Consider the following 23,275-nt stretch of genomic DNA (forward strand, 5'->3'; position numbering starts at 1 on the left):
TACAGTACATGTATAACCCAAAATAGAACTCGTTAGTCTCAGGTCTCTCAGTGCACTTTTCAGCCTTGTGGTCTGTAGTAGCTGCCTGAGCATCACAGGTCTTTGTGATGTGGAAAGTGTTACTAATTATGGCATATCGTGGCACGCTCAGTCACTTGGAACTGTAAAAACACATTCGGTCAGAAAATTCTGCATTTTTAACCAAGAAAAAACGTGCCTGTCATGAAACCTTATGAAATATAATATATGTTATATTAGGTTAAGTTATAATGGCATTTAAAACTGTTGCTATGTTTACAATTTCACTTTCTGACAAAAGAAAAAAACACATAACCAATAGGTAAAGCTTTATTGGAGGAAACAAAATATTCATATCACCGTTTTCAGCAATAATATAACTTCAAAGGCTTCAGTGTTAGATACAATCATAATCAATACTGTAAAAGTTACAATAAATAGCCTCTAACACATGTTTAGATATGTACTCTAGAGGTTTAAGTCACAAGAAGCAAAGTTAGTCAAGTAAAGGTATTTCATGAAGCTGCACAGTTTTTCATTAATACTGAACAGTGGAGATGTATGAATATAAAATATATTATAATAGTTCAACAACGTCATATGTAGAGAAGCTATCTGTTAAATAATATGGCAAAGAAGTACACATTCCAAACACACAAACGCACAAACACGCTCGTTGAGGCCTCAGTGTTAGGGTCTGTGGTTGGTCGGTGTGTTTGGGTCACAGTCCCGATAGTAGGTGGCTGGCACTGATTGACAGGAACAGTGCTACACGAAGAGAAAGGACAGAAAACAGGACTGTTACATTAAAGAAGGATGAAGAGCAGAAGTGTGACCAACCACAAGTTTTATTAGGCCATGTCTCATCAGACACGGTGTGAGTATAGAAATGTACATTACCTGATGTTTCTGTGTGCAGTTTGGAGCCGTCGGTGCTGGTCACTCTACATGTAATAAATGTTTTTCGGCCTTCCTTCTTTTCCAGAGAGGATTCAAGCAACACCGTGCTTCCCAGTGGGATGGGCCTTGGGACAAGAGAAGGGTGTGTCAAGAATATGTGTGAAGATGTTAGTTTGTCTATCATCATAGAGGCCGAAGCATTTCCAGGCTGCAATTTCTCACTGGTGAAGATTTAAACAAAGCTTAAACCATTAATGTGGTCGGGCTATGGAAGCCAAAAAAATGTATCTTTAGACAACCAATCAAAATGTCTATAAAATGATGTTCTTTCTGTACCTGCGGTAGTTGATGTTAAGGTTGGCAGTCATAACAGGTCCAGAGAGGATTGTAGCATGAGTCCCCGTCACAGTATCAATCATAGTGGCTATTGCCCCCCCATGGACATGTCTGGAAACACACCCACGTATATTAGACACCAAAAACAAAGTTTAAAAAGGGCAGTTTGAATATTCAAAAATAGACTTGCTTCCGAGGCCATTTCTTTTGATTTGTTTAAGGAATTTTGCTTTTGCTGATAATATAGAGGTCGAAAGGAAATGTCGGCAGTGAGGGGTATGACCTCAGAAAAGATCTGTGGCTGTGGCTGAAATTCCATACTGAGGTGCCCTGTATTAGCATAATTCAGACCAAAAACAAAACATAATATTAAGCGTGCAAATGTGTTTAACATGTTGATTTCAGTGTGGAGTACAGTTAAGTAGAAAAAGCATATACAAATTCTGAAAGCACATACAATTTTACACACACACTTGCAACGTTAACATGTTCCTCACCCTGGCGGCCCCTCCAGTAGGTGTCCAGCTTGGAGTACGCACACACACTTCTGCTCTTCACTGTTGACAAACAAAACATACTCAAATGCTGCACCTGGGTTCCTGATGTTCCGTGTAAAAAGACGAGCCTTTGACTGGATCATCTCACTAAGATATACTCCACCTTATGGAAAAACACACAAGTTAACTTGTAACAGTTAACATGGCATCCTAGGGAAATAAAATACATACACTTTTTCATATCAAGCAGAGACAAACACTTTACCTGTAGCATACTTGAGGAGGCGATTATAGCTTGGAAGTTTCTGCCACGGTCCTTCCTGTTTCTGTCCTCCCTCCGTCTCCACCTCACACTGGCGGTTATAATGCTCATACATGCGCATCATTTCTAAGCCCCATGAGGAGTTAGGCAGGCTGAAGTCCCGGGGTTTGGGGAAAAGGAACGATGGCAGTGTCTGCAGAACAGGGAAATGATTTAAACCGCTGGTGGGAGTGTGTCAAGACTGCTGTAGAATGCAATAAATAAATACAATAATAGAAAAACGTCATCCATCAAACTGTTTCCACAGAAGTATCTATCCATTTCATAAATATGGCCTTGTAATTTGGCAATGTTGTTAATCCAAGATTTTGATTGCAACAATGTGATGAAATGCATGTTTATTATTAGATTGCAATATATCTCTATTTAATCTCTACATTAAATGTGTCTGTTGTTGTTAATTTTAAGTGTGATAGATATGCCTGCATGTACAGTGGTATGCAAAAGTTTGGGCACCCCTCTGAGATTTCATGACAATTTGCTTTTCCTTTATAATAGAAGATCACAGCAACAACATTTGTTTTCCTACAAAGATGTAGACGTTTTAGTGTTTTCCAGACCAAAATTCTTAGGGTAGCATTACATAGTTTTATTATAATAAAATAAAATGCAAAAAATGGGATGTGCAAAAGTTTGGGCACCCTTATAAATAGCATTCATTTCAACACCTGTACGGATTTATAGCTGACAGGTTGCTGCACAAAATTGCTTTGATTAGCTCATTAGACCTTCAATTACAAAGACAGGTGGAACCAATCATGAAAAAGGCTATTTAACATAGGTAATAGCTGGCTGTGCCTGGCCTAGGTTCTTTCTTAGGGAGTGGCAAGATGGGGACCTCAAAACAACTCTCCACTGACCTGAAAGCTAAGATAATCCAACATTATAAATTAGGAGAAGGGTACAAAAAATTATCTGACAGGTTTAAACTGTCTGTCTCCACAGTCAGAAACGTAGTTGTGAAATGGAAGGCCACAGGAACAGTCCGTGTGAAGGAAAGATGTGGTAGGCCGACAAAAATAGGGGAAAGGCACAGGCGAAGGATGGTGAAAATGGTCACAGAGAAGCCACAGACCACCTCCAGAGAACTACAACAACATCTGGCTGCTGATGGTGTAGTTGTTCACCGTTCCACAATCCAGCGTACTTTGCACCAGGAAGAGCTCATTGGAAGGGTGATGTGCAAAAAGCCTTTCCTGAGTGTTAATCACAAGAAGAGTCGCATGAGGTATGCAAAAGCACATCTGGACAAGCCAGAAGCATTTTGGAACAAAATACTGTGGTCAGATGAGACCAAGATTGAGTTATTTGGTCATAACATGAACAGGTATGCATGGCGAAAAAAACACACTGCATTCAATGAAAAGAACTTGTTGCCCACTGTAAAATTTGGTGGAGGATCTATCATGTTATGGGGCTGTGTGGCTAGCACAGGTACTGGAAAACTTGTTAAAGTTGAGGGCCACATGAATTCCTTACAGTACCAGGAGATTCTTGACAAGAATGTTCTAGAGTCAGTCACAAAGTTGAAGCTACGCCGGGGTTGGATTTTTCAGCAGGACAATGATCCTAAGCACCGATCAAAATCCACCAAGGAATTCATGCAGAAGCACAGGTACAATGTTCTGGAATGGCCATCCCAGTCCCCAGACCTTAACATCATTGAAAATGTATGGATTTATTTGAAGAAGGCTGTCCATGCACGGAGGCCAAGAAACCTGACTGAACTGGAGACGTTTTGTGTGGAAGAATGGGCCAAAATACCACCTGCCAGGCTTAAGGGACTTGTCTGTGGCTACAGGAGGCGTCTACAGGCCGTTATTGCAGCAAAAGGAGGCAATACTAAATATTAATGGAATTATTTCTTAGGGGTGCCCAAATTTATGCACATGCCTATTTTTGTTTGAATGCACATAAACATGTTTCTGTTTGACCAATAAAAGTTATTTCACTACTGAGATGTTTCTGTTACCATAAGGTATAACATATGTTAAAATGAAGTTGCTGCTTCAAAAGCTCAGCAAGTGACAAACTGATGCAGTGGTTTCCCTAAGGGGTGCCCAAACTTTTGCATACCACTGTATGTACATTGGTCACAGTAAATCCTTTGTTGAATAACCCACATAGAGCATTGCAACTGCAAGATATTTATCAGACTGACCACATTCCTCTTTGGGACCATGTTGTCCTGGTTATATCCAGCGTAATGTGTGTGCCTTTGCAGATCAGACAAGCCTACAAGCATCTTCAGGGTCAGGGTGAGTGTGTTCAGTTGGAGCAGTCCTGAGCAAAATTGATTTTAAGTTTTTTTGTATAATTATAATAAAACATTTTTATTTAGAGGCGCCTGTCAAAGCACCCAAGGACACCTTACAATTCATAAAATATTATAATAATATTTCCCTCTGACGTCCCCAGTGTTTGTACATGAATGACGTTAACACACCATTGAATCACAGCAGCTAACTGAGTTGAGAATCATCTGGAAGGAGTGGGAGTTCACGTGGAGCACAGATAAAACGATAACACCCCGACCCGTAATTTATTTTCAAGCACTTTAGTAAAAACAGAGATATTATCATACATACCACTGCGGTCCTTACAGTCCCGACTGAAACGCTGGTAACTGGGATGAGTTGAGTCTGTTTAGAGAGTAAGCCTAGTCGTAGAAAGCCCTTACATATTCGACCAACGCTCCATGCCATTTATAGACTGTTTTAAAAGACGTGGATGTTGAAAAGGTTTCACAGCAAATGATAAAACAGGTGCCTGTGTTTTGAGGCAACGTTAGATAATAGACGCAGTAACGATAGGCAGTTGTTAACGTTAGCAAGCAACGAATCTAAGGATGATCGTTTTACTAAACACTGCTAACCCGTATATATATATAACATACCGTAAGCATGTTTAAGTGTAACACATGTTTGTGTTGTATAGCGCCTTGGAAGAATGGAAAAAAATGCGCCCTCTGTTATCGTATACCGGTGACTTTCATGTGTGATCACATTTGTGCCTGTCAACTTCCGGCATGAGGGAGTCATATCCTCCAATCCACAGCGTCATTTAGACCATGTGGTTTACACCCTGCATTGTGATTGGCTGTTCCAAAAGGTGAAGCCCTGCTCCATATCCTTGTGTTTTACACACACACACACACACACACACACACACACACACACACACACACACACACACACACACACACACACACACACACACACACACACACACACACACGCACGCACGCACGCACGCACACTGATTGTTGTTTTGTACTGGGTTCACGATTTAGAGTTGCTTAATATTCTACTTCACCGAAAAATATCAGTTTATTTCTATTTTATAATTGTACTGTATTTATCTTCTACTACCTTTACTACCCCTGCCAGTATTGTTGATATTTAATTGTACCATATACAGCCGCTGAAAAAATTAGAAGACCACTTCAGCATTAATGTTTTCTTTAGTTTTATTATTTATAGACATGTTTTTGAATTCATTATTAGTATTTTTTATTGTATTCTATAAACTACTGACATTTTGTCTCTGTGTTGGAATTTAACAGACACTTGAATGGCTGCCATACATGTAGAGACCAAGATTTAAGAAACATTTGGAGTGGTCTCTCGTTTTTTTCCGGAGCTGTTTGTCTACTGGTGTTATAGGCCTACATTATTTATGTGTATTGTAGTCCTATGTATATTTTCCACATATCTCTCTACCACGAGCGGTTTTCAACTTTCTGTTGTATTTGCTATAATATCCAGGTTCTCATGGCAAAAGAAAATAATTGTATTAATTCTGATTTAAATATTTTTATAATTTTTAACATAATCAGTGTTCACCTCACAGTCAGCACAATACCAGTCAATTAAGACTCCATATTATAACATTACCATTAGTCGGCATAAAATGCATTCAATTCTTTAAAATGACTGAAGAAACACTTTCACTCAAAACCACTTACATTTTATACGAATGTGGAAGACACATCTACATCTAAGGAGGAGTGTCCACTGCCACCCATCCCCCTTATCAACGCCTTTGAGGATACTCTCCCTTCAACACCCAAACCGCCATCCAGCTCTCTGGGCCCAGACTCCCCCTACCAGCAGTTCACTGACCGCCTATTCTCCTGCCTGAAGGAGGTCCAGGAGAATCGCAAGATGACCCCCGTCCCTCAACGGCGCCTATTACAATCACCGAAGCAGACACGTGAACCAGCTCCCCCGTATTCATCACCATGCCTACCACAATCATCCAAACCAAAACGTACACAACATCCGCTGTCTCTTGAGCCTGATAAAGATGTGTGTGTACAAAAGGCAACAAGCTCTAACTGATATGTGCTGGGTCCAGGCTCAAGGGAGTATGGCACTCTCAAATCTTTCGAGGACAAGCCGGGACCCTGCTTGCCAATAGCTTTGTCGATATCTGTGTTGATAGGTTATAGATTAAGAACGGTGAATCAGTTTAGAAACAGAAAGCGCTCAACTGTTTGTGCGAATTTATCAAATTTAGCTGTGATTCCACGTCAATCACAGCTTGTCACACACAATTAGACTAATAGTGTATTCAACAAGCTTAAACTAGCTTTATTAAATGTCAGGTCTTTAGCAGGAACGACATTTTTAATCAATGATTTTATCACCAAGCACAATTTGGATTTTATGTTTTTAACTGAAACTTGAATAGACCAAAATAACAGCACAGCTGTTCTTATGGAATCAACCCCTCCCAACTTTCGTTTTATGAGTCAGATAAGAATACATAAGAAATGGGGTGGAGTTGCTATTTTGTTTAATGATTCCCTTCAATGCAAGCAGACCTCTTATGGAACCTTCCCATCTTTTGAATATGTGGCCCTTCAGCTGAAATGCTCCTCTCGAGCTATGTTCCTAAACATTTATACACCACCCAAATACTGTGCAAGCTTTTTTGATGACTTTGCTGAACTGCTGTCTATAATGTGTATTGACTTTGACCGTCTAGTCATTGCTGGTGATTTTAACATCCATGTTGACAAGCCAGAGGACAGAGGGGCTAAAGAACTGTTCTGTGTTCTGGATAACTATGTACTGACTCAGCATGTAACGGTTCTGACGCACAGCAAGGGGCACGCTCTAGACTTAATCATCTCAAAGGGTCTGAACATCTCTGAGGTTGTGGTGACTGATGTTGCACTCTCTAATCATTCCTGTGTTTTCTTTGAGAGTTCTATTTCTGTTCACACAAATGTTCAAAAAGAGATTACCACAAAAAGGTATTTAACTGAAAACACAAGGGAAATGTTTGTTCAGAATTTTTCTCCCACACTAGCCCTCGCTAACATCTCCGTATATGAGCTAGTCGATCATTTTAATTCAAAAATTCAAAATGTCATAAATGCCATTGCTCCCACTAAGGTAAAGGAAGTGTGTGGCAAGAAAATATCTCCATGGAGAAAGGCCATGAGCGTGAGAACAGAAAAAAAAGAGTCTAGAAAAGCTGAACGCAGGTGGAGAAAAACAAATCTCCAGGTTCATTTTGAATTCTATAAAGAAAGACTTGGCTTTTATAATTTGGAATTGAAAAATGCACGACAGTCTTTCTTCTCATTGCCAACATCATTGCCAAAAACATAAACAACTCATGTGCCTTGTTTGCTACCGTTGAGAGACTAACAAACCCCCCAGTGTCAGTAGCCTCTGAATTTCAATCCACCAGGGCCTGCAATGAATTTGGCTCCTTCTTCACTGACAAAATTCAGAAAATCAGACAGGCAGTCTGTGTTTCTGTATCAGCTACAGCAAATGTGTTGTCCTTGTGTCCACTTAAAATCAATTCAAATACCATGACACAATTCCATCAGATTAATGATAAATACCTAGAGGACATTATTCAACACCTGAAGTCCTCCTCCTGCTGCCTTGATATTATACCTACAAGCTTTTTCAAAAATGTTTTTCATAGCATGTCCTCAGAGATACTTCATATAGTAAACAAGTCTCTTCACTCAGGTGTGTTTCCACAGGCCCTGAAAACTGCAGTAATTAAACAGCTCTAATAAAAGAATAATTTAGACGCTTCAGTAATGAACAGTGAACAGTTCTAAATTGGTTTGAATCTTACTTAAAGGACAGGAAAACCATTATTTCCATAGGCAGTTACACACCAGATTTGACAAATATGACATATGGGGTTCCTCAAGGTTCCATCTTAGGGCCTCTTCTCTTTAACATCTACATGCCACCACTGGCTCAGATAATGAAAAGCAACAAAACAAGTTACCATAGCTATGCAGATGTTACACAAATGTACATTACCATTTCACCAGGAGACTATGCTCCAATTAAAACACTGAGTCAGTGCATTGAACAAATCAATGACTGGATGAGTCAGAACTTTGTCCAATTAAACAAAGACAAAACCGAGGTAATTATCTTTGGAACAAAGGAGGAACGACAAAAAGTCAGTGCTGAGCTTCAGTCAGCAATGTTCAAAACCACAGCTAACGCCAGAAACCTGGGTGTAGTCATGGACTCTGACCTGAATTCACATTAAAACAGTTACTAAGTCCGCCTACTATCACCTGAAGAACATATCTAGGATTAAAGGACTAATGTCGCAGCAAGATCTAGAAAAACTTGTCCATGCCTTTATCTTCGGTAGACTGGACTACTGTAACAGTGTCTTCACAGGTCTCACTGTATTAGAAAGCTGCAGCTGATTCAGAACGCTGCTGCTCGAGTCCTCACTAACACTAAGAGAGTAGATCACATCAGTCCAGTTCTGAGGTCTTTACACTGGCTTCCTGTCTGTCAAAGAATTGATTTCAAAGTTCTGCTGCTGGTTTATAAAGCATTGAAGGGTTTAGGCCCAAAATACATTTCTGATCTCCTGCTACATTATGAACCATCCAGAACTCTCAGGTCCTCTGGGACGGGTCAGCTTTCTGTTCCCAGAATTAAAACTAAACAAGGAGAAGCAGCGTTCAGGGATTATGCTCCAAATATCTGGAACAAACTCCCAGGTCAGCTGCTACTCTTATTTTATATCCATATATATACAGTATATATATATATATATATATCCAGGCTGAAAACATTTCTTTTTGCCGCTGCTTTTAATTAAACTCTTCTTATCTCACATTGCATTACAACTTTTATTCTGCATTATAACTTTTATTCATGTATATTACACCTGTTGGGTTTATTTTATTGTCTTTGCTTTTCAATGACTGTTTTTAAATGCCTTTTTATAATGTGCTGCACTACTTCTAAATGCTCTTAATGTCTAATGCATTTTGAATGGCCTTGTGTTGAAAGGTGCTATATAAATAAACTGGCCTTGCCTTACATATTTTGTTTTACAGTGAACTCCAGCGCATCAGCCTTGGAGTCGCTAAATTGATTAAGACAGATTCTCTCGGTTGAAAGTTTGCCAGAGTTGAAAGCAATTCCAAAACTAAAACTTTGGGAATTAGATTAAAACCAGACTGAAAATTGCAGAAAGGCCATCAGTATATTTTCCTTGTTCTGCACTAGGGGGAGTTAGAGGAACATGGCATTGACATTGTATTATTCATCATAGTCATTTGGGTTCTGATGTTTATACACGATATAAAACGTATTAATGTGTCATGAATATGTGCACATTACATTTATTCCAAAGTTAAGGTGATTGTTATGGCCCTGAATAACCCCTTTGAATCAGGAAAAAACACCAAAGTCATGAAGGCAATATTTCATTATGTAAAAAAAGATACAATTGGGAAATGTGACATCTTTGTGACTTTAATAATTCTAAAATGTGTATCTGCATGTCATGACATTTATATTGATTATGCCTTTAATCAACTGACCCAACATGGGAATTTATTGGATATCTCCATGAAGTTCATTAAGGCTTGTTGAACTCAGTGCAGAAAATGTAGTTAACAAATTCTACACAGACACACAAGGGCCTCAGAGACAAAACCAAACATGTTCATTTATGGCTCCTGCCAGTCACTTATGTTTCATCAGGGAGTAGGACCACACAAACATTGGCTGTTGTTAAGGGACAACACAATGGAGCTTTACCAGTTCAATCATGTGAGACAAACACAAACATCTATTTGATTGTGAAAACCATTTATTTGTAGCAAATGTAATCATAAGCATCAAAGGCTTTAACAGAGACAATAGACATGATTGGATCTAATTAACACAATGATATTATAAAAATGCTGAAAACCACGAGGCCAATGTTACCCACTCCCCATGTCGGTGCCGTTTGTACAATGAATGAATGTACATATTTTTTTGTCGTTTTCCTAAATCTACAGTTTTTATTTTCTCATAAGAAACTGAACAGAGCTGTAGAAATATTACAGAGTCTATTCTGGTTTACGTGGCAAGCTTCCTTTTTTAAAGACGTCAGTTTAAGGTTTGATTTAGGGTTTCTGAGACAACTTCATTTTACAGCTTTAGGCAATCCACACAGCGTCCTGCAAATTTAAGAAGAAATAAAAAGTTAGTTTGGTCAAATAACTCCTGATGAGATAAAGTTGTGGTTCTAATCTGACTACACACACACACACACACACACACACACACACACACACACACACACACACACACACACACACACACACACACACACACACACACACACACACACACACACACACACACACACACACACACACACACACACACACACACACACACACACACACACACACACACACACACACACACACACACACACACACACACACACACACACACACACACACACACACACACACACACACACACACACACACACACACACACACACACACACACACCTTGCTTCGTCTTTGGTTGTATCTGCAAAGGCACAAATAGCTTTGTCTCTGTCCAAAATCTGTTGTTTCAAGGTCTGAATTTCCACTTCTGCCTTCTTTTTAGCCTCTTCATTACCCGCTGAGGAGAAGACAGAGTATTACAGAGAGAAACATTTTATACATTTCCTTATTTAATATTTAACAATACATTAGTTAAATGGGTAATGCAAATGTGCTAGGATTTTTCCCCGCTGACATAAGAGAAGGAAACAAATTATATAATAATGATAGTGAGTCTGCAGGCATATGGTGCTGGCACATCTGGTTCAACTGGTTTCCCACTATTAGAGTGTGGTTTCACTATACAAGACATGCTGCTATACCAGCTGTTATCCAGTTTCTGGCTGTAGTCCTATAGTAGAAAAAAACAACTTCCTAATTGCTTTGACCTCATTGGAAAACGCATGTTGACAAATAAGACAATTCATAAAGGCTAGGAAAATCCCACTGGACTGACTATGTAAATGTCAGCAATGTAAATATGTAACAGCATTACTAATTTTATTTTGATCTACTTATAAAACATATAGAAATAATTTAAAGGGACTAAACTAAAAGCTAAATAAAAAAAGTTTGCTGTCCAAAACTGAGTGAAGTCAATTATGCATTGCGTAAAATTTCACAGTGACAGAGGATTGTATTGGCTGTATGGTGTGCTTTAAATGTTGCAGCAGCAAGGAAAGTGGGATAGCATTATCTTCTTCCCTTTGGTAAAGTATGACCCAGTGTACTCTATATTAAAGAAGATAAGAAAGGACGTACCTTTCCTTCGCCTTGAGGAAATTAGAATAGCTCTTATCACGTCTTCCTCTAAATAGCCTACTTTTTGATAATTTCACTCACTTAAAAATCTTCCTAAGAAAAAAAGAGTATTCGACCAGGGCTTTAGTATTTCTCCATAACTCCACCTTTAAAGGGTATAGGTCCTCATTATGGATTGCCCCATTTTCTTATATTGATCAGATCGGGTTTGACCAATATTAATGCACAGAATGACAATCACATATCAGCAGACCAGAGGAGAAACAAACAGATACCTTTGAGGGTTTCCATAGCAGCTTCCGTTTCCGTCTTCTTATTCCCGCTTCCTACCTAATAAAGGCAAAGATGAAAGTATAAAGTAAATAAGGTTCAATAGAAAAGGGCGGACCTACATAGAATCATGCAAAAGCACCACTTTAAGTATTTTGTATGCCAGAGACCTGCTCATACACTTGGCATAACATAGAAGATCATTGTTAGTTGTCTAGAGGGAGAGTCTTATTTGACAGACCTTTAATCAAATACTTGGATGTAACAAAATGGTGGATCCTGTCATGCCAACTTCCCACAGTCAATAATAGACTTCGTGTGCATCCTGGAGAGTAGGCTACTTCCCTGTTGAAGTTGTTATGAATGCAGTGATGTAATTTAAAGACAGTAAACCTACAAAGGCGCGTTTGTGTGTCCCTTACCTTCTCACTGTTACAGGTCTGCACACCTTTATTGAGGCCCTGTGTTAATTGTTCAGTGCCTTGCTTCTTCTTCTTGAGAATTATTATGTTGTTGTTCATTGAAATCACCGTTTTCTTCAACTGCTCGACTTCGGTTTTCAGTCCGATGATGGACTGCTCTTCCCTCGTTGTCAGCGACGCGCTTTCCACCATGCGGGCTTTTAAATTAATCAGTCTCATCTCCTGGCGTCCGGCCTGGAAAAGCACGACAGACATGACACCAAAACTCAGCAAGAGCAACACATACGCGATCTTCATCTTGACGGGGAAAGGAGTGAATTAGCAGTATAGACAGCTGCTGGTCATTTGTTGGTCATCCCAAGTAATTCTCCCACCGTGAAGCAATGTTTTCACCTGCTCTTTCTCTCAGTTTAACCTGTCTGCTTACTGCACCTGCTCTACCTGCTCAACAGGCTGGGCGTGACAATCCTAGCATTTCCTCCTCTGACTCGACCTCCCCTGTGGCAGAACTCCAACAAACACTTTGGATGGGCTTCCTAATCTCGTTGATTCCCGTCTGTATCTCATGATTCTACGCACTGCTTGATTTCAACAGTATTTTTTTTTTTTTTTTTAAAGAAAAGAAAAGTGCAATATGGAACTAACCTTTGTGATTGTAAATGCTATTTGCCAAAATGTCAAAACAAATGTTCTTGTTACTCGTTGGTTAAAATGTAACTGTACATGAACACAATCTCCTCTATACATTTTGATATGTGCTATGTTTAGTGTTTAATTATCACTGTCCTGTTGAATAACGTTTGGGACATACTTATTTAACAATGTATTAAAGCTTTAAAGATTACAGAGGTATTGATATTTTTGTGTGCATTCTGTTACGTTCACCTAATTTAAATCTAAATATTTTACCTGTATCAGATTTGTGTTGTTTATAACAGGGAAAAATACAGTAAACATGTATTGTGGCCTTAGGACCCCAGTTAAAAATGTTTTACTTTTACACAATAGTTAGGGTAACTTTCGTAAAATGATAGTAAAAAGAAATGTTCCCCTTCAGATTACATTAATAACAAAACGTATAATGCTCTAAGAAATAGCATGTTGCTGTAACAGTTTAGCCTACTCTTGGGGTGCATTGGTACCTTATACAGGCCTAGCCAACGTTATATGTTTGAGGGTTGGAAGATATCTAAATAGCAGTCTGTTCATCACTGTCTCTAGATAAAATGTAACATTAGAATCAGGCTTTATGTTGAAACACATGCTAATCTGTACGTGTTAGTATTGTATGTAGGCCTATGTGTAGTATCCTGTGAGTTCCAGTTTCCCAAGAGACTCCGAAATAAAATAAACAATACCTGTCTAACGATTTGCATTTTATTTTTTCTGCGAGGGGAATATAGCCCAACAAGGTTCACAGGACAGGACCGGTGACACCTGTTACCTCTTAGATACAGGAAGAAGGCGTGTTTTTCCTAGTGTCGCCGATGCTCTCACAAAGCACACGTTCATCATAGGCAATAATCATAGAGTGCAGGTGAGTCAGCCTCGTCGACTAACTGACTTTAATTCTGCCCACCAAGAGAGCTATCACCTGGACGACACGGAGAACAGCCACCCGTCCCCATCGACAAACAGCTCACACTAAAAAGTTTCACAGCTGACGTAAAACATGAAGGTATTTATCCTGCTACCTATCACAATAGCCTTTTCCGTCGCCTTGGTAGGGTTCACGAAAATACGGAAAAAGGAGCACGACAGACACGAAAAACAGAGTAAGTTTCAGGATGTCAAGCTGCGGGTGACCTACGAAATTCTGCATGAGTATCAGAGTGAGAAATCCGAGGCGAAAGCTCACCTGGAGCGCACCACAGTTGACCTGAAGGCGCTCACCGAGGAAGTGAAAACGCTCCAGTCCACCGCAGATAAGGCGAAGAGTGAAGCCGACAATTGCAATGGAGAAAAGGTGGGGAGAAACTGAAAGTTGTAAACACAATGTGTAAAGCATACAAAGTAATGTTGGATTTAGTGTGCAGCAGATTGTGTCATACTAAAAGGGAACTAAATGTTTAACTATTGAAAGAACTATACAAAACGAAATGCTAGAATGTTCTTTACAAGCTATATAAAATTCAACACCTGGCTCTTTATGGCTATTTGAATAGACTTTGTAATGTAACTCTAAATCTTTTTTCTGATTTGTGTCAGACAAATATCTACAGCCCAAAGAACACACTTAACCTGTTTCAACTGCAAAAACAGAAAATCAGACCTGCCTTGTTCTTTCAGAGCTGGCTGGAAATAGGCCTACAGACAAGAGTATACGCCTGCAATAGTTCACTTTTTCCTACATTAGTGCAACCCATTTATTGTTTGCTTTCATAGGCATGCATGAAAATGTGAATCACATAAAATAAACACTGACAATGAATGCTGAAACTGTTATGTGTAGATCCAGTCACTTGTATGACAGGAGTGTTCAGGAATGTACTGTGGATGTCACAAAAATGAGCTATATCACATTTGAATTTGCACAAGTTGCAGTCTGCGTGGAGAAGATTTCTCCTTAAAAAAAATGCACTTACGTGGTGTCATTGACATTTGCTTTCCCACTACAGAAAATTGTGACAGATCAGCTGGCGGCAGTCAAGTCGCTATTAAAAAATCTCCAAGGTATGTGGCAATGCATTGAACTAAATGCCAAAAAATGTGAATGTATAAATTATCAGAACACTTGCTCTGTAAAAGAGAAAGTTTCTATACTGTATCTATTCAGAGCATGTGTTCAGATTACATGAATTTCTCTTCATAGTAAAAATGGATCTTCAAGTAATGGTCATGACCCTGGTTTTATTTGTGAAACACAACAAATTCCTCATGTCTTATCATACCTACAGATGAGCTCACTAAGATGCAGACCGGATGGACAGCCGAGGTGCAAACACTCAAACAGCAACTAGCAGCAAGGAGCGCAGTGTGTAATTTTTTGAAAGCAGGAACAAAAGACGCAAGGTAGGGTTACTACTTAATTTAACTTACGATAAAGTATATTGATACAAATAAAACATGCATAAAATTGTTTCTGCACTGGAACATGAATGATAATGGCTTCTGTATTTATATACAACATTTTCCTTCGAAGCAAACTGTGTGATGAGGATCCAAAGGCAGAGGCCCCCAAGCAAGAAGAGCCAAAGGCGGAGGCCCCCAAGCAAGAAGAACCAAAGGCAGAAGCCCCTAAAAAGGAAGAACCAAAAGCAGAGGCCCCTAAAAATGAAGAACCAAAAGCAGAGGCCCCTAAAAAGGAAGAACCAAAAGCAGAGGCCCCTAAAAAGGAAGAACCAAAAGCAGAGGCCCCTAAACAGGAAGAACCAAAAGCAGAGGCCCCTAAACAGGAAGAACCAAAAGCAGAGGCCCCTAAACCATAAGAGGCTAATTAAAACCCGTTTCCACTCATCCTGAACACATCATCTCTTTAAAAAAACAAAAAAACAATCAGTTTCAACAAGATTCCAGCACAGAATGATTTGTTTTTACCAACGGTGAACTTTTGGTTTTGTTACGAACAGTGTGCAAATTTGACACCTTGTGTTTCAGGAGAGTTATTAACACTCCAACAGTCAGGGTGGTGGGGTTGTTGAATAAATACACTAACCTGTATCCTGGTCACACAGGTTTAATATTCAATGTTTGGTGTGTGTGTGTGTGTGTGTGTGTGTGTGTGTGTGCACAGCACATGGTGCGTTCAAGTGTCTTTTTTTATTAAGAACATGCAGGTTTGCTTAATTATCAGCGACAAAGCAGCCATTGCTCCTTTTCACAACCCAGTATATTGTTTCAATATATGTGTGTGTCTATATATATATATATATATATATATATATATATATATATACACAAATAAGTCTGAACCAGGAAGAAGGTCTGTTTTATTGGCACTGTTCAACCTGCACACTATCTGTACCTTTTTGTTACGTTTCTTTTGCTTCTCTAAATTATGATTTATTTTTTCTGTCCTTGAGTTTTTTTTTCCTCTGTTAGATAACTCCTCAATCTACAATTCTGAAAACACAAAATAGTTATTGAATAATCGTTGTTAACCTTGTCTGGCTCTCTTTCTTTTGAGTGACCCTGCCTCAGGGTGTGTGTGTGACAGGGAGAGAGAAAGAGCGCGAGTGCAAAGCACAGACCAATCAGAGAACACACAGCACACGTTGGTCTGTCTCTCTGTATAAGCTTCATTCTGCTTGTTGAAACTCTGGATGTGCGCTTTGTGGTCTTGCTTCAAGCTTCGACATACATTTCTGTTAGAGATTTCAATAAAATGTTGTACCTAAATTGTTGTTTACAGAATTATTTTCATAAGAGAAAAAACGTTTTAATATGTTGTTTATTTGTGATTTTTTTATTCATATATTTATGCTAACAGAAATCCGCTTTGTAAAAAGTTCCTGGTTCCATATTTTTATTATTCTGGTATACATTTTTGAACCAAAAATAAGGGTTAATAAGTTCATGTTTGTTGCTATTGCAGGATGATTGTTCTGTATTTAGGATGGGGAGGTGCTTTTCTCTGCTCGATGGTTTCAAAAATAATTACATTCAATGCATTTAAGCAATTGCTTGGACCAGGTAATGACGGGGCTGCATAGATAACATTTTCTTTATTTTCAATATTTCATATAATTCTGTGTTTTTGTAGTTATTTGTTATGTGATGCAATAGAGTAAAGTATCCCCTGGTGTTTAACAAGTCATTTTCCATATTTTAATATTTTAATTTGGATTTGAAAATTAAACTTTCTGGGATTTATTTTTTCCACCTTCAATGGCACCTTATTTTATTCTAGATTTGGCTGAAGATCGCAGAAACTAATAATCCCGGCTATACTTCAAAATAAGACTCAAATAAGATACTGATGTTTTAATTAATTAGATTGTTTTGTGCTGTGTCCTCACAAGCATTAAAATACATCAGTTGATGTGAAGCTATCGGCAGAATATACACTCAAATCTGCATGAATAATAATTGAACCTTTAATATGTGATTGAACATGCAGAATAACTTTGACCATAATCAGAGGTAATGTTTGCTCTGAGTATTTTATAGTTGGTAGCTGGGACTATTAATACTAGTTAAGTAAATTAGTCTGAATATAAAGGATTCATTTTTTAATCCACATTTAGTTTCTTTTTGAATCATTCTGCCTTACATCGTTATCTCTCACTTTGCCTCACACTTGCCCTCCATCTGTTGGAGATTAAAATACTCCCTCCAGGCTCGCAATTAGGCAATCAGAGGGCTATCATTCCGCCCCAATAGGCTCACAAGGTCAGCCTCATACCGGGCGAGGATACAGAGACGGGAGGACACTCAGTCTCACTGATGTCACAAGCGAGAACTGCTGTTCATTAAATGTACCGTCTAATCATAAAACATAGCATTTATGTTCCTTTGTTTTAAAAATAGTCTGTTGTCTGTCACTGATGACGTTCGATGTTTGTGAATGAAATAAGAACATGATTTTGATTTATAACAGTAACATCCTGTATGCCCCCATGGAAAGTATTCTGGATTTAAATCCTGATTCTCACTATCAGCTACACTTGCTGACTTAAAAACTAAATGTGAGGCTCAACCACTAGGTGAAAGTGGTTTAATCTTTGTAATCCACCATATGTGACAGTTGATGTGAAGTCAACACGTGCTACGATGTGCCCCCCCCCCCTTTAACACATAGATAGAGTGATAAGAGCATCACCAGTCATTCTGACAGCCAGAGGTCACCTTGGCTGCAGTGCCCTGATGTTAACATTTCTCATGTCCCTAAACTTTTAAAGGAGTTTCTGAGTTGTAATAATTTTCCTCATCTAGTTATAGACACTGTTTTCAGACACTGACAAATCTTAACCCACTTCCTAGAAGTTTTCAAATTTATAAAATGTTAAATTCAAGGACAGTCTTTCTTGTCAAAGAATATACGTTTCCTGTGTAGAGCTAATGCTGCAAAACTTGCTGCACTGTGTGAAGATATCAAAACCTTAATATGAATAATGCAATTTTACAATTCCCTCATGCAATTACTTTTGCTCGAGTAGAGAGATATAAAGAAGAATAATACGGTTTCTGTCACAGGATTCATTCATATTATCTAATTTTTTATACATTTATTTAGCTTTTGTCTTAAACATAATTTAAAATAACTATTACAAAAATGAAGATAGTGTTACTATGTGTAATTTGTGCATGCATCCCTATGTGAAGACAGTTTTTTGAAATATTATCCATTTGATATCTGTATTTTAAATAACAGGATACAAACAGTGACGGTAAACTGACCGCCATGTCCTCCCTACAGGCGATAACTGAGAGTTATTTGACTTTGCATCTGCGGTCGTGTGTGAGGGGGCTCACAGTAGGATGAACATCACATCTATTGATCAGGCTAATGTTAGGAGGAAAGGCTTCAGGCCACAGCAGTTGATCAATATACCTCTAATTACATGGGGCACTGACTGTGTGTATGTTCCCCCCCAAACTCACAGGGTTGTGTATATAAATGCTGTCCCACTGAGGAGTAGCTCATACAAACAGAACACACACGTTTAACAGTTAGTTGGGAATCATTTTTTACTGCTCAGAGTAACAACTTTTTTTTTTACTTGAACAATTTGTTTTATGTTCACTTTCAGGACACGGACGCTGTAAATCGATTGGTAAGTATCATCAGATTTGTGTTGACTCTTGTATGCATTTACTGTCCACTGTTTCCCTTCAACCCATCTTTCTTGAAGCCCATAGAGTCACTGAGATAGGTGATACTAGTTGTAAACAGGATGTCTGACTCCCTGTGTGAGTGAGTCCCTCCCTCAAGGCCATCCAATCCTAGTTTCTTCTTATGTAATTATCTCCTATTATTGTCTGTGACTTAGATTCTGATCTGAAACGAGCTGATTGACAGTGTGATGTTTATTTATTCTGCATCTGTTCTTCTCTTCTTTATACTCACTTTATTGTCCCTGTTGTTGACAGGTTTTTCCAGTCTGCCAAGGCTCCGACTGGCTAGAAGCTGTGTGATATGTTTGATATTCGGTTGTTCTTGTGCTTCATTGTGTCAACTAAATATCAGACATATTCCTACAGAGTCTGGCAAAAACTTCTGATCCTCGTACCAATGATAAAAGACCCATGAAGTCAGATGTTTAGGTATGGTAACTTTTGCAATCAGAGGATTGTTATCTATTGCTAAATAACATGAAATATCATTGTAATGTCCATTTGTATTCTTCAAGTTTTATTGCAGTATCTTTATTAAACTCAAAGACTGAATGCCATATTATTCATCGGGACATGCAGTATTTAACTCTGTGAAGCAAAAGTAAAAATACATTTTAGTGTTGTTGTGCTTAAACTAAATGCACTATAGTAACACTTTATCATGAAGGTGTAATAATTATTAACATTATACTCGTGTTAACAATAATGTCATTCAGTATCAAATTTCAAAATTGAAATGGTTGTTTACTTTTTTATGTATTTGATGTAGTATACACTCCAATAAACCAATACAATTCACTTTTATTGTGCATGTTCTTGTTGAAGGATCTATCTGCTTTATGTTTTTGCTAACATCAGTTTCTATTGTTAGATAAACAAATTGTTTTCCATTTGCTCTTCGTGCTAAAAAAGTTCAGTACTAGGGTGCAGCTTTTTAAATTTATGATAAGTAGTGGAGTCGGTATGCTTTTTATTGTCACTAGTGCTACTTACTGATTGGTCTCAAAGTTTATCACCATTCCTATTAGTTAGTTTTGTTTATTTCAATTTTCTGGATCAGCGAGGCCACCCTATAAAATACTAATATCTCTTTGAAGCATGAAATGTGACATCCATATTCAACTTTCTCCTGTGTTGAATCTAGTTTAAAACCAGTAAAGTGAAATATAAGAATTTAATCAGAGAGAGAAGAAATAATACCTGGCATTACACACAAATGATGTTCCAGTGAAACACTGTGTTCACAAAATGGCTGATCTTACACGCCTAAATATTAGTTTTTCAGTTTGCATTATTGTTTCAGAACTTTGTCTTGTTTAAGTGTGTGCAATGGTGATTAGACTGATGTTGGTATCAGTTATACACGATTTGTCCAAACTGAAAGAACAAATCCGACACACAATTGGCTCTGAAAAACACAACAAAACTAATGCTTCCTCATATATGATGATGAAGCCTTCATATGATTTTGGAAAGATTTGGTTCAACAACAAAAAATGGATTTAAGTCATACTCTTATTTCTTGACACTCGCACTTGTTGTATTTAATCATGGATTAAGGATGATTACAATGGATACAATTAATGTTCCAGTTTCTTAGTAAAACAGTAGTGTTTAAAATGTCAAAACAAGTACTCCCTCACCATGTTGTTTTATGACCTTAAACACAGGCCAGATTATAACAAAAAAATATCTTAAACAGAATCCTTTGAAACCACATGACCAGAAATATTGCTAAAATCATGAAACTAAATGAAAGCAAGTACGAGAAAATAATATCTTATGTATGTGCAGAAAATGTTAGTTCAGAATTCATTCTGGTCATCATTTTCTTTTTTAAACCATTGTTTTGTCTTTCTTTTTAAAAGAGTACAGCAATATCAGCAGACAATATCAACACACATAAGTCAATTTGGTATCTCAGTTAACAAGTGGGTGTACCAATTCTTTAACATGAGATGAATTTGTTTGTTTCTGAGCCTTATGCTTAAGCAGTGGAATATGACTCTCTCTCTCTCTCTCTCTCTCTCTCTCTCTCTCTCTCTCTCTCTCTCTCTCTCTCTCTCTCTCTCTCTTTCTTAAATATAACCACACACACATTGAGACAGTTACCATTTAAACAACAGGATTGACAGCTGAGACAAAAAAGCTTTTTCGTTTTAACAAAGGGATCTCAGTATGCAAGTACACCCTGCTCCATGAGCAAACAGGTTTCACAATGATCCTATAAACCGGTTGGTGACGTAAAAAAGCCAAACCTGATAACAATCTTTGTCCCCACAGAGAAAGTAATTTGAGTCTTTGTACTCTATGCTGTCTAAAGTATTTTAATTAATAACTCTGCTTTTTTGAATCCCTAACTGCACTTGAGGAGGAATGTACAATTAGGATGTTTTTTGTCATCATCTGTAATTTTCTCCATGGAGGATATAAATAAAGCCTGATGGCATGTTAACATAGTCTGCAGTGATTCATTACTCTCTCCACATCTCTGATTCATGTGTTGCATTTGAAATGGGGAGCTGTATGCTTCACATACTATTGTTATACTTTAATTAGCTGATTTACAGGCATGGACTTACTGCTAATGATATGACCCCTCTCTCAGTCAACGGCTGCTTATTATTTTCCCCCGGACAGTGCCTGAATTAATAAATGTCCAGTTTATAATAAAGATTTCATTTGTTTTCACCATCCCGCCTTGTACTTCAATCCTTTTGAACCCCTGTGTGAGCCCGAACGCTCACAATGATATTAGTAGAACTGTAGTGTTTGTACGAGGACATTGAAGGATTTTACATTTTCAAAACAATAGAAAACTGGATGGACCGGTCAGGGTGCATACAAGTCATCTGAAGAGACTAAATGGCGTGTGTGTGTGTGTGTGTGTGTGTGTGTGTGTGTGTGTGTGTGTGTGTGTGTGTGTGTGTGTGTGTGTGTGTGTGTGTGTGTGTGTGTGTGTGTGTGTGTAAGGATAGGTCTACATAACCGCATGTTATCAAAGGAGTCAGGGTGGTTTATTCAAACAACCTACAGCACAAAGACACTGAAGCCAATCCTCCCAACAAGCCCTTAAATATTTTGCCAGCTCCCCTGAAAAAAACGTGCATTTAAAGTTTTAGTTTTGATCTATTAGTTTCCTATACACAACAGAACAATGGGTATTGAATATACAGTACAATGATCTAAGTAGCTCAAAATGCATCATTATTGCATATGGCTGGATAGGTATAGGAGGATACAATTGACAATTGTATCCTCCTATACTGACAATTTGCAGAAGCGATAAGAATAAAGAGTGAAAAATGTAAATAGGAAAAAATGCAAGGATAAACTTTATAAGTTAATGTTTATATTTTCAAACGGAAACACATTATGCTAATACTAATACATAGTGATAGTAGTAGATACAATCATATAATATTAGTACATAAACATGAGAAAGATAAAAATAGTGAAAAAACTGTTTTCTTCAAAAGACAGATAATTATCAATGAAAATAAAAATAAAGACCAAAAGGATGACTTTCAAATTAAACCATTTAAAGCATTATTTTTATTTGAAATCACAATAATATACGTTGAAATGCACCTGGACGTTGAGGGAGGTCAGGGGGTCACACTGTGTGTAGGACAAAAGGCCACCGGCTGGCTGTCCGATGGGTAGTGTCACAGTGAGATCTACTGATAGGGTCAAATGGCAACCCTGAGGCAAATGTTATCTGAAAGCGTGCACACTGTATACTCTGGAGCAATTTCTGTAAAGCATCACAAGAGGGAATGACGAACATTGTAATAATAAAGCTTGTTTGCGTTTGTTTCTGTGTGTCTGCATACTGTATGTGTGCGTGCAGATATAGAAGGCAATTAATGAGCAGGGAGGGGGGACTAAGAGCAGAGAAGAATCTAGAGATAAAGATGAGCTGGTTCAGTATAAATATCTGAGCCCATAGGCAACGAGAGCATCAGTTCACTGGCACTGAGGAGGAGACACAGACGAGACAGACAAAAAACAAGAGAGTGAGTGACATCAAGAGAAAAATCCCGACGACAAGAGAAGGTTTTCTTAATAAAAGTGCAAACTTTGCAAGAGGTGAGGCAAAAAATCTGGAAATGAT

At 38.2% G+C, this 23,275-nt stretch overlaps 3 protein-coding genes and 1 long non-coding RNA gene across 5 annotated transcripts; 2 read left to right on the forward strand and 2 right to left on the reverse strand.

Moving 5' to 3' along the window:
* Window positions 1-332: 332 nt before the first annotated feature.
* On the reverse strand, window positions 333-5,094 carry them4 (thioesterase superfamily member 4). 2 transcript variants are annotated; one of them, XM_063878018.1, is made up of 7 exons: window positions 4,662-5,094; window positions 4,235-4,356; window positions 2,017-2,206; window positions 1,752-1,914; window positions 1,255-1,365; window positions 919-1,043; window positions 333-786 (listed from the first exon to the last, which is right to left on the reverse strand). In XM_063878018.1, exons 2-7 carry the CDS (start codon window positions 4,316-4,318, stop codon window positions 740-742), a joined length of 720 nt encoding a protein of 239 aa, XP_063734088.1. In that variant the 5' UTR covers window positions 4,319-4,356; window positions 4,662-5,094; the 3' UTR covers window positions 333-739. The 2 variants fall into 2 exon arrangements, with proteins under 2 accessions (XP_063734088.1, XP_063734078.1); XM_063878008.1 differs by lacking the exon at window positions 4,235-4,356.
* A 5,072-nt stretch (window positions 5,095-10,166) lies between these two features.
* Window positions 10,167-12,850, reverse strand: si:dkey-87o1.2 (uncharacterized protein LOC796684 homolog). Its single transcript, XM_063879416.1, has 4 exons — window positions 12,382-12,850; window positions 11,965-12,019; window positions 10,889-11,006; window positions 10,167-10,543 (listed from the first exon to the last, which is right to left on the reverse strand). Exons 1-4 carry the CDS (start codon window positions 12,676-12,678, stop codon window positions 10,510-10,512), a joined length of 504 nt encoding a protein of 167 aa, XP_063735486.1. The 5' UTR covers window positions 12,679-12,850; the 3' UTR covers window positions 10,167-10,509.
* A 1,017-nt stretch (window positions 12,851-13,867) lies between these two features.
* zgc:174935 (uncharacterized protein LOC796019 homolog) lies at window positions 13,868-16,719 on the forward strand. Its single transcript, XM_063879415.1, has 4 exons — window positions 13,868-14,347; window positions 15,000-15,054; window positions 15,279-15,393; window positions 15,524-16,719. The coding sequence occupies exons 1-4, from the start codon at window positions 14,054-14,056 to the stop codon at window positions 15,807-15,809; spliced, it is 750 nt and encodes a 249-aa protein (XP_063735485.1). The 5' UTR covers window positions 13,868-14,053; the 3' UTR covers window positions 15,810-16,719.
* A 2,258-nt stretch (window positions 16,720-18,977) lies between these two features.
* LOC134862225 (uncharacterized) lies at window positions 18,978-19,962 on the forward strand. Its single transcript, XR_010165477.1, has 2 exons — window positions 18,978-19,097; window positions 19,414-19,962. It is a non-coding gene; the product is annotated as an uncharacterized LOC134862225 (long non-coding RNA).
* Window positions 19,963-23,275: the final 3,313 nt, after the last annotated feature.

Source organism: Eleginops maclovinus, chromosome 3, assembly GCF_036324505.1.
Source record: "Eleginops maclovinus isolate JMC-PN-2008 ecotype Puerto Natales chromosome 3, JC_Emac_rtc_rv5, whole genome shotgun sequence".
NCBI lineage: Eukaryota > Metazoa > Chordata > Actinopteri > Perciformes > Eleginopidae > Eleginops > Eleginops maclovinus.